Source organism: Xiphophorus maculatus, chromosome 23 (genome assembly GCF_002775205.1).
Source record: "Xiphophorus maculatus strain JP 163 A chromosome 23, X_maculatus-5.0-male, whole genome shotgun sequence".
NCBI lineage: Eukaryota > Metazoa > Chordata > Actinopteri > Cyprinodontiformes > Poeciliidae > Xiphophorus > Xiphophorus maculatus.
Window position 1 is genome coordinate 6,452,906 of NC_036465.1, and position 15,462 is coordinate 6,468,367.

Sequence of the window (15,462 nt, forward strand, 5' to 3'; positions counted from 1 at the left end):
ATTTATTTACATAGCTGGACTTTTGTATATCATGCATAATTTTAGTGCTATTATTTGTTTTGTGAATAATTTCCGCATTTTAATATCTATACCTTGCTAAGTCGACTGCACACATTTTTTATTCTGTTGTTACTTTGTAAAAAGTGACAATGACAAGATTTGATTAGATTTTAATGAAATTGTGGCCAAATGCTTCAACTTAAGTTTCATCAAACCTCATTACGTGCCTCCAAATATTTGGGTCTTTGTCTTTAATTAGTTTTTCTTTTTATAATTGTCTGGAGTATTGACTTCTTTCTCGCTGAATGGCCTTTCAGTTCATGCTGGCACTGGACCAGCTTTGGTTCTGGGGTTGATTTTCACGTTCCACATTGAATTTGCTTCATCCCTGGGACACAGAACCCGTCTTTTTCCTGGAAGGTGTCATGTTTGTTTATTCCCATGGTGTTTGTCCTGGACTTGGTTATATATGTGTTTGAACCAATGAGTGTGTGACCTTCGGGCACCTGGAAATTGCACCCAACGATGAATCAAACTTGTTGAGGTCCGTGATTCTTGAACTGATGTCTGGGGTAACTTTCATGATATTTCACAAAGAAGCAGCAACTTAAAGGTGTTGCCCTAAAACACATCCACATATTTTCCTCCGTTTAACTCAACTGTTGTAAACTGACCTATCAGAAACATATTTTTGTCAATATCCCAGTGTTTAACAACATTATGGTACTAAATAATACCATAATAGTACAAAAGTGTACAAAAATAGAACATTATATTTTGAAGAACACTAAATATAGTTGCATAAATTTCACCCAAAGATATATATAGAAAATGTATATGTTCTACATTTTGTGGAAGATACAAGGCAGGTTTTGCATGGAAAATATTTTCACATGAAGTGAATTTGAGCCTAAAACTATTTTCTCAGAAATCTGGCAGACTATAAAACATAGCTGTAATTAAATAGAGTTGTTGCTTATAAGTGCAGATAATTGAAGATGGAAACATGGATACTTTATATATTGTATTTAAATGGTTTGTTGGGAGCAGAGTTGATTATAGAGTGGCTGCTTTTTTTAATTTAGTTGTAGACAATAAGGAGAAAATTGGAGGACTGTTTCTTTGATTAATGTGTGGGTAACGTCTCTTTTGTTTCTCGAATGGGAAGCATTGAAACGAAACTGAAAGCAGGATGCATGCTGTAAAAATAAAAGCTCCATTTATCTGTCCTGATGTTTTAGGCCAATCACGTATTTCAAAAGGATGAATACACAATTAAAGATCATTCCCTGATGAATATAAGGAAAGTACAGAGAAAACAGGGTCTGGATGGTGGTGTGGTGGTTAGCATTGTCTGTTCACAGCCAGAAAGTCCCTGATTTAGATATAAGGTTTCCACTTAGTCATTGCTGCTGCTGGGGGTGGTGGTTGGTTTGTTCCGCCATGTTAGCTAGCATGACGGAGAGTTTTTCTTAATATTTTTGTCTCTGTGTCCTCCCCGTGTAGGACTGCTGACCTGTTGATGTTGTTGATGATGATAAACGCTGGGATTAGCTCCACTTTATACAGGATAAAACTACATGCAACAACCCAACATCATAAATAAAATAATTATTGAGTTTTTATTTTTGTTTTAAATATGTGAAGCTGTTGTGTCGAGACTTTTCACTTCTTGTCATTGTTTCTTATTTATGGTAACCAAAGAGTGAGCGAGTTGCTAGGTAACCAAAGAGTGAGCGAGTTGCTAGGCAACCAAAGAGTGAGTTAGTTGATTCCACCGACCTTGTTTAGCTGACTGTGAGAGCAGCTAAAGCCTTTCCTCTGCCTACATCCCCCAGAATGCTGTGCGGTTCTGGGTCAAAGTTCAATGAAATTATTGAATATTCTATCAGATCTATATTGATCACTGTTTTTTGTTTTGTTTTGTATTTAGTTTTAGTTTATTGTCCATCCCCAGTTGCTGTTCTACTAATTTTAAAATGTTCTACTGGTCAAATTTAAATTTTATTCTGCTATAACTGTTATAAAATTCTCATTAATTTTTATATTGTCATGGTTAAACAATTTTAAAAAATTGTAACCTGGCCCTAATGCTCCATTGTATAACTCAGAAGGGACGATTGACTAATAAGCCACTTTTTGAAAACATTTTCTATCATTTGTAATTTGTTGGCTTTTTTAAAAGAAAGTGAGGGGAGAGAATTGATTAAAATTGGATCTGGTATGAAAAAGAAATCTGAGATTTTATTCTTAAGTCACCTAGCAACTTCTATGTAAGATTGAGTCTTCTGGTTATTTCTGAGTGAGGGATTTGTTTTTGAGGAATTATGATGTAAATGTTTTGTGAAAGAAACCATATACTAGTTATATACTGTCTGTCAATTTACTTTAGGTCTAATTTCAGGGAGTGCAGTAGAAAACGCCTTCTCTCTGCCAGGTTGAGCTCAGTTGTTGAGAGTTTTCTTCTTTACTTCTTCGATTTTCTATGCCTGTACTTCAGTTGTGACTCATTGATAAGCATTTATCCTTCAGACACAAACTTGGTGGGACTAAAGTGTCCAACCTCGGCTCAGGTTATTAAAATACTGCACTGCAGATACTAGCATAGCAACCAGCCTGAAATGTACAGATATAAGTGCCATGAACCATGAGGTTTAGCGTTGATCTGTTTAATGATGCATTTTAAATATACGACCTCTGACTAGGAGGTGAAATACAAACTCCTAAAGTCAGTAGACTCAAACATTAAATAACATAACTTAGGCTGAAACTATTAATTTGATTAATTGGGATGAATTGATTATTGAAACATTTTAGCTTCATTCTTAACTTTGAAAATTAATTAATTGACCACGCTTGCAGACAGCTTGCAGAGTTAGCGTTAGCAGCCGCCTCGTTCTGATCGGCTCTTCTCTCTTAGCTGTGAGAGCATTACCAACGTCATGGCCAAAGGTTAGCGATTGGGTGAAATTTAATCTTCAATGGAGTCCACGCCTCCAGGACGTAATCGTTTCTCAATAGTTGAGAATTCAGACCCCCTGGACGAAGCAAAGCATAGTTTTTATCAAATCACAGATTTGACTTTAATTAAATCCATATACATATTTAGCTCAATATTAGTGTTTTCAAGTAGAATTTATTGTTGTTTGAGCTAAACGACCAATGCTAATCTACTGGTGATCTGCTTCTCCATCAATGCTGCTGCTCTCTCTCCATCTGATAACCACAACATCAACACTCTGCATATACATGAGTGTAAGCCACTCTGTAGTGATAATAACTAACATTTTAAGGTAGCATCAGCTAAAAAAAGACAGTTATTTTAGCCTCTAAGCAGACTGTTGTTGTGTTTCCCAGCCTTGTGAGGGATTTTTCTCAAAGCTTTTCTACAGCGAAGAATCGGGACCCAGACAAGAGGCTTTCTGTCTGAGTGCAGCTGCTGTCTCCTGGTTTATTGAGTTAGAATTTATTATTCAGCCATTTTTCTGTGTTATGTCCTACGGAGCAGAAGGGGGAGATGGAGAAGAGAGACAGAGAGAAGGGGCCTAGCAACAGCACAGGACTGAACACCCATTGGATAGTTTGATCTTTCTGAGTGGCATGGCTGTTTTTAGCACAGAGCAACAGCCTGGTTCTGTACCGGTTGCACAGAGGGAGTCTCTTTTATATATATATATATCAAAGGTAGCGAGGAACCATTAAAAGCCCCATTTGACCGTCTCGGGAGAGGGCTGAGGTTGGAGTCAGCTGAAGGTCGAACCAGTCTCTTCTTCATGAGGGCTGCAGTAAACAAACATTTCCAGAAACAGAGCCCTTAGCCTCTGTGTGTTTGACGATTACACTCAGCTGATTCTGTTTTTGGTCAACTGTGAAACACCTCTCTGTTCCCCATGCATCACTCTTTCCTCCCCTCCCTTCCATGTTAATTTTATGGATTTATCTGCTAATGGCTTCCCTCCCGTATGTGCCATCTCCAGGCCGACACAAGCCAACCGCTGTCATTCCCCGTTGCTTCTCCATTAGGTCTGCCGGCCCTGCCTGAATGGGCTTCAACGGGAGGGAGCGAGCAGCTAACCACTTAGTTCTTCTTACCTTGTTAACTGGAGTGCTGCTGTCATCTCATGTGATTAGTGTGGAAATCCCGTTTGTCCATCATCAGACAGCAGATTCAGTCGCAATCTCAAATCTGTTAATATAGGTTATATTTAGTTTAAAGACCAAAATTGTAACATTTGCTTAGGTTCTCTTTCACATTACACTGTATCAAACAAACCAAACTAATTGGAAAAACCTGTTCCACTCCTTGCCTGTGGTGGCACTGCACCAAGAACCACTGAATGAAATGACACAAAAACTTCAGAAGAAGACACAGAGCGCAACTTCCTTCGTCACAAAATGTAAGCAAACTGTGGCATCAGTTTTTAGTGGTTTTAAGATTCCTTTTTATCCTTCTCCAAAGTTACACTGCAAAAACACAAAATCTTGCCAAATATTCTTTTCTCTAGTTTCAAGTGTGAATCTTGTTATACTTAAAATACAACTAAATTAAATTAACTTACAAGTAACTTTTCAGCAAAATTGATGAGTTTGTTTTGAGTAAATAATTCTTGGAATACTGACAAAAATACCAGTTCCAATGGCAGATTATTATTACATGAAAAAAATGTTGTGTTTCAAGTGTAAAAATCTGCCAGTGGAACTAGTTGTAATTAATATATATATACAGTATATATATACAGTATATATACAGTATATACATAATACATTTTATAATAAATTTTCTTTTACTAAGTATTAACAGTAACAAGTCTTTTACTGAAGAGCCAAATCATCTTTAATTGAATTTATTAATGAATATTAGAAAGCATTTTGTAAGAAAGTGACCCACAACCAGTTATTACAACTGAGAATAAATGTCCCCCAAAACTAGATGTTTCTTTTAATACAGCAAACATGCAAAATCCTTTTTTATTTACGCTTTTATTTACGTAATGATGCACTTTTTATCTTATTTTCTCCAGCTAAATAAACACTAAATAAAATCATCTGAGTTTTTCCTGCTGTTATGTCTTAGATAAAGGCATAAAATGTGAGCAGCAGTCCCAGAGATCATATTTATTCATCTCCCATCTCTCTCTATTCTGTCAGTGTGCGGCCTTCCTCTGTGTTGCATAGCGCGTTGCCGCGGCAACCAAAACAAGGAGATTCCTGACCTCTCCTCAGCACCGCTTTCCACAGGCATCTTTCTCTAGTTTTTGTAGCCACATAATCCATTTTACGTCTGCCAAATCCCCAATTCAGACACTGATGCAGTTTATTTTTCTAAGAGAAGCATTAGATCGTTAAGAGGCGCTTTTCTGTCCCCTCCGAGGTGGAGCAGAAGTGCTGGGCTCCTGGGACTTTCTTTTCATTATTAACTCATCCCTAAGCACACAAGCCTGCTGACGCAAAGCTTGCTCGCATCTCGGCTGCGGGTGCTCGCGTTAGCCTCCGTATTGTCGGACCGTTTGTCATGCAGCTACAGGCTCACCTGTGTGTTTATTTTCTGATGTGAAAGGATTCAGACAACGGAGACTCTGCAGTGTCTCCTGTTGTCATGCAAAGTCCTCCTGCATGGTGCTAAACCATTTTATGTGTCCCCATCCATCACTGTCAGATTACCCGCAATATGACCTCAGCTCATCGTCAGACTTTTTAATTTTCCCTTTCTTTAGTGCTGTCTTCATTATACGGCCGGTTGATGCTGTGAGGAGGCAGATTAGCAGGTTTACTGCTTTTCTGCAGCGGTGGAGATGCGCTGTTGGCCCAGGAGTTAGAGGAAGACTGCAGTTTCTTCTCTAGCTGTGACGATCTGCAGTGTTCATGCAGCACTTCACCATATATGTGTGTTTATTTCTGAACCCTGGGGGTTTAATTTCCTCCTGTGTTAGGATAAAAAATATAAACCTGGTTCAAATATCTATTAGATATACTTAGTTTGAAAGTTCCCTGGTCTAACATTTATTAAAAATGTTTTCTTTTCTGTAATTTTGCTACATTTCTCGCATTAGAAAACCTCTAAAAATAAGCCAAACTCTTAATAAGATATAATTGAGACAGAACTTTTCTATTAAATTGTTTATTAAATATTTTGTGCAATCAGAATCATTGTTTTTGTAGTATCTTAGAAATATTTGCAAGGAATATTTGCAGTATTTTATTCTAGTTAAACCCCTTTAAAATTTACATAAAATGAGAAAAAATAACAGACAGATTGAAAACAGAATTTTTTTTTCCTTTAAAGAATTTAAATAGCTTAACTTTACAGCGAGTATTAGGGCCACTGTGGATAGAAAAAAAGGAGAACATTTCTGAATTTTCTGCATTTCAAAAGTCAACTTTTTTTTTACTTTTGAAACTCAATTTTTTCTAGAAAATGTAAGAAATTAATCTCAAAATCCCAGAGATTTTTCTGTCAAATCTTTGACTTTTCAAATTCAGAAATTTCCACACTTTTATTCCAGAACATCTCTGAGTTTAATCTCAGAATTTCTTAGTTTTTTCTGGCAAATTTTCAACTTTTCAAACTCAGAAATTTTCAAGTTTTTTCTAGATTATTTCTGAGTTTTTGGGTGGAAATTTACTCCTCTTTTTTCAATATCTACAATGGCCCTAATATGCTTTCAGACAATTGCAACTCGCTATATTGATCACATAGTATGGTGTAATAGCGGCAATAAATACTGCCACCTGCAGGTGGGAGTGAGTATCACTTAAATCCAATGTTTTTGGCTATTTGTGCAGAAAATGTGCTGATTTTGTGTGAATTGAATCACGAGAAACTGGAAGGACTGATGAAAATACTACTTATGTAATTAAATTGTGCACAACTGAATTGAGTTCTAACAATAATATAAAATTTCCTGCTTAATTTGAGAGTTCTGTGGTCATTTGCATCCAAAACCGAGCTTTGATCCATTTAGTTTCTCTCTCTTGTTGTTTTCTTTTCTTCCGCTCTGCTCTCTCACCCTCTGCCTCCTTCTTTTCTGTTCCCTCCTCAGGCCCGATGCACACGAGAAAATTGTAAATACCTGCACCCACCTCCGCACCTGAAAACCCAGCTGGAGATTAATGGAAGAAACAACCTGATCCAGCAGAAGGCCGCGGCGGCCATGTTGGCTCAACAGATGCAGTTCATGCTGCCCGGAGCACAGCTGCAGCCGATTGTGAGGAGCTGAGAATAAAACACACATGAACGCAGACCAAGACGGATCTAAGATTTCTCTCATACTGTGGTGCTTTTCAGAATACTTAGTTAAAGAATTCTCATTCTGCGCAGCTTTAATTTGCATTAATACTGATGCCTCAGCTTTTCTGAATAAATATCCACTTGTTCCTGCATATTCGACAACAGCTGGAGCAATTTGAAGTGTCACAAATTTTAATGAAGTCAAATTACTTTATCGGTAAATCGCATGTAGTCCAGAAAGCAAACGGAAAGCCTGGCTGGAGAGCAGAAAACTAAGATCATATTGAAAGTTTAATATTAATTTAAGCAAAACATGAAGAAACTTAGGATGTTTCAAAACTAGAACTGCATCGTTCAGAATTGTTTTTTTGTAAAACCTTGAAAGATTTACCTGATTTTGTTTATGTTATTTGTTTAGCTCATGTGAAATGTGTAACTGCTGCAAAACAGAGTTTAACTTATTGTTTAAGATTTTGTGGTTCTTGTGGGCTGGAAGTTATAAAGTTCATAACTTTTTTCAGACATGATGAAAAAAGTTCATCGTGCCTTTGTACCTAGTTCATCGTACCTGCGACTAGGTAATCCCACCTAGTTGCAGATTAGGTGAGATTACTTTTCTGATCTGACCTTCACTATGTTTTACTTTTTAGTTTTTTTCTTGAAAACAGAGACTAGAACTTTTTTCTGACACAAGTTGGTAAATTTACACAGATGCAATGGCCTTCTGAATACATCCCACTATTGTGGTATTTACATTTAACAATTTATTTATTAAATGTTTTATACCTAAACCATTAAATATTTTTGTACATTAAGCAGCAAATTTAAACTCCATAGTTCAATGACTATACAATAAAAGTTTCTTATTAGTATTTTCAGCCTTTTTGTGAAGGGATTCAACATGTTTTAGTTTCATTGATGTTGTGAGGAAACAACTTGTTATACTCTGGTCTAAAAAGCTTTTTCCATCTCTGACTATTTTTAAACACCTCACTGTTACAATGATTAATTTTGAGTCTGCTTCACTCAGTAACATCATCTACACCAAAGAGTGGTGTTGTTACCTCAGCGTGGCACAACGATTATCAGTAGCTGCGTTTCCCATTAACCATAAAATTATGCAAATACAAAATACAAGATCTGTAAAATCACCAATTTCCCAAAATGCTGCATATGCAGCTGCCCCAAGAATAAGGGATTTGTGGCTCCAACGCCTGAATTAGATGCCAACGTCTCCTCTGATAGCTGATAAATGATGAACGCTAGCACCATGGCTGAATTATAAACATATATCTCACCCGTCGCTGCCAACATTTTTAATGACTTAACATGTGAACAGTCTCATTCACGTGTGTTCCTTACTTAGTGGAAACACCACAATTGTGAAATTATGTTTTTTTTTACATTAACAGTATACAGATAAAGATTTGCGCACATTTCTAATAGAAACACAACAAGTGAGAAGAGTAAATGTTTGAGTTTCTACCCAGGATTGATCAACTGATTTCTCCACAATAATGAACATGTTTATGCAATTTCAGCTGTAGGCTTCTTTAAACACCTGAAACAATCGAAAGCGCTTCATATTCGTTTTGCTTTGTTATTAACGCTGTCTCTGGTTCCTTTCGCTTAAAGACAACCTTTCCAGTGACTCCATCCCTGGCAACGAGTCCCAGCATGGCGTTCAGTCCATATCTGGGCCATATGGGCCCAGCCGTGGGCCTGATGCCGGACCTGCTGCCCAGCACGCCCCTCCTCGTCCCCGGCAGTCCCACCAGCCTCACAGCGATGGGCAACGGCACCTCGGCGCAGAAGCACACTCGCACAGACAAGCTGGAGGTATGCAGCCCATGTGCAGTTGTTGCGTTTCTAAGTTTAGTCGAAGCTCGATGAAAGGGAGATGTTGACCGGCGTTCCCGGTGGCCCTGCCAGGTTTGCAGAGAGTTCCAGCGCGGCAACTGCACACGGGGTGAGAGCGACTGCCGCTACGCTCACCCCCTGGAGGCCGGCATGGTGGACTGCAGCGAGAACTCCGTCATTGTGTGCATGGACTACATAAAGGGCCGCTGCAGCAGGGACAAGTGCAAGTACTTCCACCCGCCGGCTCACCTGCAGGCCAGGATCAAGGCTTCGCAGCACCAAGCCAGTCAAAACACAGCGCCTGCTCCCTTGGTGAGTTCCTCCCTGGAATGTGACTGGAAATACTCCCTCTTTGTGACCATGCAAGATGTTGAGATATTTTCTACCATCCTCTAAGATGTTGAGATCTACACTTGAACCTAAGAACGATAGCAACTAGTTTAATTCACTCAGTTACATTTACTTGAGTACCTTTTTGAAAATAAAAAAGTTTTAGGAGTATCTTTACTGCTCTGTATTCTTCACTTTTACTTGAGAAATATTCAAGTTGGGTAGTAAGTAACTAGTTACATTTACTTTGGTTTACTTGGAGTAGCTTTATAGAGAAAAAATACTTTTAGGGGTACTTTTGCTGCGCTGCATTTTTTACTTTTGCTTGAGTGACATTCAGAATTGGATTGTAACTAGTTACATGTACTCAGTTACATTTACTTGAGTAACTTTTTGGAAAATATGTACCTTTATGAGTATCTTTACTGCTCTGTATTTTTTACTTTTACTTGAGTAACTTCATTGCAAAGTATCCCTTCTCTTACTTGAGTAAAATGTCTGGATTTTCTATCCATTGTAAGTAATTTCACTGAACGAAGAACAAACTTGTTTTTTTTATCCAAAACTTCACCAGACATAGACACACACTTGCAGTTTTTGTTAAAGTTTCATAAACTTTATTTTGAAAGAAATGTATTTATTTCTAAACATTTTTATTTTGGTGTTAAAATATCAACATTTCCATATACACCATATTTTGTTATGTCTGATGATGTAATTCTTAAATAACAAATGATTTATGTTTTGATCAGTTACGCAGTACTTCAGTAACTTTTCTATCAAATACTTTTTTTTACTCTTTTATCATTAATTTCTTGGACATCTACATTTTACTTTTACTTGAGTTAAAATATTTTGAAGTATTGCAAAGCTGGAGTAAGATTTTTGGCTACTGTTTATACATTTCTAACTGAAATCGGTCCTCCACTGTATCACTAAATCATAATAAATACTTATACATTTCCAGCACATGCATGTAAACAAGAAACAAAACTTCCTGATCACTGGACTAAGATTATATTCTGTTTTCCTTGTTGTTTTTGTTGCCTAATGCTACATACTAAATTTCTGCTTGCTGGTTCTGTCTATAAACTATTTGACCTGACATAAATCAAAATAGCTAAATATATCTCAGGGTCATGTTGTCGTTACATCCTACAGCAGTTTAATCTCATGAGGATAATTTATTTGTATTTTGCTCATTTTAGTACCTCATGTGGTCATCCTTTTGTGCAGTCAGAAGCAATGCCCCTTTGGAGAATAAAAACTTGCTTTTATTCTCATTTTTATTTGATGTTGGTGTGGTCCTGCATCCATTCAGTTCACATTTTAGGTTGCAGCGCCCCCTTGTGCCGGTAAAAATGTTTACAATCTCAGGAGCCATAGTAGAGACAACAATAAGGGCTTGGAATACATTTTAAGTATTTATATTCTGTACAGACAAAGTCTGTTGAAATCCTTTCTGTCTTTTTCACACTTTATTTCTCCACCTGCCCAGGCTTTAGCTCCAGGCGGCATGCAAACGCTGCCAAAGAGGCCGATTTTAGAGAAGAGCAACGGCGCTGCAGCTGCAGTCTTCAACCCTAGCATGTTCCACTACCAGCAAGCCCTGGCTAACATGCAGCTCCAGCAACCAGCCTTCATCCCCACTGGTGAGTCTTTCAGTGCGGCAACAACATCAGGGTCCACCGGTCATGCTAAAGCAAAAACGTCACATTTGAAAAAAGATAAACCTCTAAATGGAGGAGACGGATATGATATGACTCTGAAAAACTTTGATATCTATAGTATTTTAAGGCAGCATCTCTTTGTAAGTTAACCTGAATTCAAAGTTGAAATAAATTGAAGCTGTAAAACGCGCTTGTCAGCCATAGTAATGGCTAATGGTAATTTTCAGCCATGGTAATTCTCAAACCCATTGGTGAAAAAAAAAAAATTCTGATTTCCCAAAAATGTAATCTTCAAGAACAGAAAAATGTGATTAATCAATTAAATCAGTTTATTGCCCCGCCCTACTTAATGGATGCCTGAAGGTGCCAGAATTAAAGCATAAACGTTATGGTAACGTCACGCCGCCATGTTGGTCAGGAAGGGAGTCTCTGTCCCAGACATGAACGTGTTTTGGTGCTGAATTCATGTATTCACCCTGGAACATGAGGCAAAACATCTGATGATTGGTAACAAGTTATTTTGCACAATTAAATAATTTCTGTACAAGCATAGACTGGAAGGCCACTCAGCAAGGAAGAAGTTTTGAAACGAAAACAGAAGCGCTTGGCCACATTTGTATCAAAACTTTGATACAAAGACAATCTCTGAAGTACAGAGGTGGTAGCTTTGTGTTTTGTGGCTGGTTTACTGCAGGAGGGACTGGTGCACTTCACAAAGAAAACTGAATCATGAGGAAAGAACAAAACTTAAAAGGGATCTATTATTCAATATTCACCTTTTTGTAGTTTCATCTGAATCTCAACAGTCTTTAAAAACAGAAATTATTCATTAAAAATGAATTCTCATGCTTTCTTTGGATTTTATAGAGAAATTAGCAACCAGACGCTGTTAATCACATTCAAGCAATTAATTGATTGTCAGTGAATGTAAATATAGAGGCAGTTTGTTCGTCTGAAGTGTTCAGATTTTTCTGAACAGAGTGCCGATGAGGTTAGGCACTAACCAGTAATATGAAGCCATTTCCAAACAATTTGAACATTATAATTTTACAATGAGATAGATTAACATTTATGATAGTTTCCAGTCTTCGCAGGAGGGCATGCACCAGCAGATTGACTCTGAAGTCACAGTGACATGTTGGACTCTGCAGGCCTCAGGAAGCATGTTAAGTGTTAAAGCTCAGTAGAGGAAACTTACAAACTGGAGAAAACCTGTTGCAACTGTCAAGCACGGTAGTGGATGACTGATGATTTGGGCTTGTTTTGTTGCTCCAGCCCTGACCATGAACTCGTCTGTATACCAAAGTCCTGTGGAGTCAAATATGAAATTCTCTGACAGCTGAAACTGACAAGTCATTTAAGCAATAACCCAATGCTGCTAAAAATGAGACTGATGAAGTCATAAAGTAAAACAACTACTTTAAAGACTAAAGGTGCTTCTACTAGCTGTTTAGTTTTATTTTTAATTCTGGTGTTATCTTTGGTAAATGAATCGTCACAGTGAGGAATACACTTTATTCCTACAAGTATTCACTAATCTGCGTTCATGCTGGCCATTCCATTCAATTTTTATGGTTTAATATGATGTTGGTCGACACTTTGCAGCTATAACATCTTTTGCTGTTTTTCAAAAGGTTTTCCACAAGGTTTTCTGAGTTTGTTTAAAGGTATATCTGACAACGAAGTCCGGCTCACTTTAATTCATCTCCAAGTTACTCTTTTATGCAGACCAGATCATTTCCTCCACATCAGATTCTCTCATTGTCTTTAGTTTGTGCTCTTGTAGGAACATGAAGAGCCCATCCCCAAACTGCTCCCTCAAAGCTGGGAGCATAAAATTCTCTAAAGAAATGTTGGTAAGCTGCTCCTTTGATGCAATGCAGCCGGGCAAGTGCTGCTGCCAGATGAGGCTCGCCCATGGCATTGTCAGACTGAAGCAAGCTTCGTCATGCCAGGGAACACTCCTCCATTCTTCTGTAGTCCAGAGCCTCCAAACTTTAATGACTTGATGACGTAAGGGTTGGATTGAGCAGCTCATCTGAAGACCCCTAACTAACACCACTAACAGCTGGAGCTGAAATATTTAGGGTGCATTCACACCAGCTCTGTTTAGAAAGTCTAGAAAGTCCGGTTTGTTTGTGGAGGTTTGAATGCACAATCAAACTTTAATTTGGGACGAACAAGCAAACTCTGGTCCGTCTAAAAACCTCGGTCTTGGTTTGGTTGAAGTGAACTCTGTTTGGTATGTAAGAACGCTAAGCAGACCGGAAACTGCTCCTAAAGCAGGAAGTGGACTACAGCGCCAGCCGGGCATTCTGGGTAATAACAACCAAAACAAACATTGAGTCTAGCGCTAGCAGGAGAAATTGCTTGTAGTTTTTTACCAAAGACAAAAGAGAAATCCCACAACTGCAAAACTCTGGTGCTACTCCATTTTTGTTTGCATTTCTAGAAGAAGAAACTGTCTTCTTTAGAGGTCTTGTGTTGTTTCCTTCGTTGGGTTTTGGTGCAGCGCCCCCACAGGCGAGCAGGGGAACAGGTCGTTCAAAGTGTTCGGTTGGTTTGACACAGTGCAGTGATAAAGAACCACACAAGCTAAAATTGTAACAAATATTGCGCTTTTGGTTCCCAATGGAAATGAATCTTCATGAAAACACCGTAACTAGTGATGAGATTTCACAACTGGACTTGTTGCACATCCAGCATTGTATGATAATCAGCACTATAGTTAACATATGTTCACACAGCAGACAAATATGACGCATATCCAACTTTTTCACAGCACTTTGAACGGTTCAACTCAATATTTTCACTCCCGCAAAAATCTGATTTTTGCCATTTCCATGTGTAATACTAAATTGGATACTTATCTATTTGTTTTCAGATCTGATTGTAGATGTTCTGACTGTCTGCAGTCTGAATTAAAGTTCCCATGTTTTATCTTATCTGACTTTACATAACTGACATGAGACATGCATCATAATTCTGCACCAGAAGAAGCCAAACAGATCATCTTTACATTGTCTTTTAGCTGAAAATCTGTATTTTTAGTGGCCTTTTTTCCATATTCATACCCAGTTCATTGAATACAATTATCAGATTCTCCAGTCTGATCAGATTGTATGGTCGTGTACCTCCTTGTTGGGTTAACTATTTGTTGGTTAGTATTTTATTTGATAAGTGGTTAGCTAATGAAATATGTATTTTTCTTTCTCTTCTTTTGTTTGCATGTCTCCTGATATCCGTTTAAATTCATCTTCATCACTTTATATCCCATGATTTTATTTTTTTATTTTATTCTGCACTTTTTGCCATGATAACCATATCATACCTGTTCCTCCTCCTTCCCTTCCCACATTCCCCGTCCTCTGTCTTTTGTCTGACTCGCCTGAATTAAAGTTCCCATGATGCACGGTGCCACCTCCACTGTTTCGTCGGCCTCGACCCCCGTCACCAATGTTCCTTTCGCTGAATCCGCCGCCTCGAATCAGGTTTGCTCTTTCATTTCAGTTCTGTTTTATTTTAGCTTTGTAGCTCACTGTCTCTTTTTATTTAGTTAAAGAAACCATCTGCTTGTACTGAGTTCTGTTCACATTTCATCTGTCGTCCCTTTTTAGTCTTTTGTCAGACGAGCCAATTAAAACAGGAAATTCTTAAAGTGGGAAACTATTTTATGAGGAAGTCTCTTAGATTTTTTTTAACCACATCACATCTACTGTATCTTACTCTGTGACCTAAAAGGGTTTCATTAAACCTCAACAGAAACATTGCTCATTTTCTTGAGAAATGACATCTTTTAGTTGATGTAGACTTTCGATTCTTTGCTTCATCTTATCAAGATTTGCCTAAATTTAAAGTAACAACCTGAATCTTAACTCTTGAATGATTCTCTTTGTTCAAAATGTTCTCTAAAAATCTCCCAGTCCTCCACAGAAAATGTCTATTTTAGCTGAGGTTATGTGTAGTTTTATTTGGGAATAGGAGAAAGTGAAAACCAGGTAGCATTTTCTTTCCACTACCTCGTGTCTGTGGCTGATTATGACATGAAATCCTAAGAATATACATTAAGGTTTGTCTTTGTAACGTGATAAAATCTAAACATAAATTCAACTAAATGAAATACTTTTGCACGGCACTGCACATTGTCTCTTAAATAAAAGTAGCATCATTTCCAAAATGGATTTTTATTTTTATCTGCCTGCTTATTTACTTAAAATAATTTCTAAATCTAAAACTATATTATTGTCCAAATGTTTAAGGATGAGATGTACGTTACCACATTTTTTAAAGCGTTCTTGATCTATATTTCTCCAGGTTTTCTGAAGATCTTTCAAGAGATTTCTTGGAAGTTTGACAATCATGTCCGTTTATCTG

The 15,462-nt window shown here is 37.7% G+C and overlaps 1 protein-coding gene across 3 annotated transcripts in view; it reads left to right on the forward strand.

The window, feature by feature from the left end:
- LOC102225612 (muscleblind-like protein 3) overlaps positions 1-15,462 on the forward strand; it is a 33,363-nt gene that overhangs the window by 10,054 nt on the left and 7,847 nt on the right. For 2 of the 3 annotated variants that reach the window (XM_023328219.1, XM_023328220.1), the window contains exons 3-7: positions 7,041-7,205; positions 8,864-9,067; positions 9,161-9,400; positions 10,917-11,070; positions 14,488-14,579. In XM_023328219.1, the coding sequence (XP_023183987.1) occupies positions 7,041-7,205; positions 8,864-9,067; positions 9,161-9,400; positions 10,917-11,070; positions 14,488-14,579 (855 nt within the window). The remainder of the gene's footprint in view (positions 1-7,040; positions 7,206-8,863; positions 9,068-9,160; positions 9,401-10,916; positions 11,071-14,487; positions 14,580-15,462) is intronic. The other variant, XM_023328218.1, reaches the window with a different exon arrangement.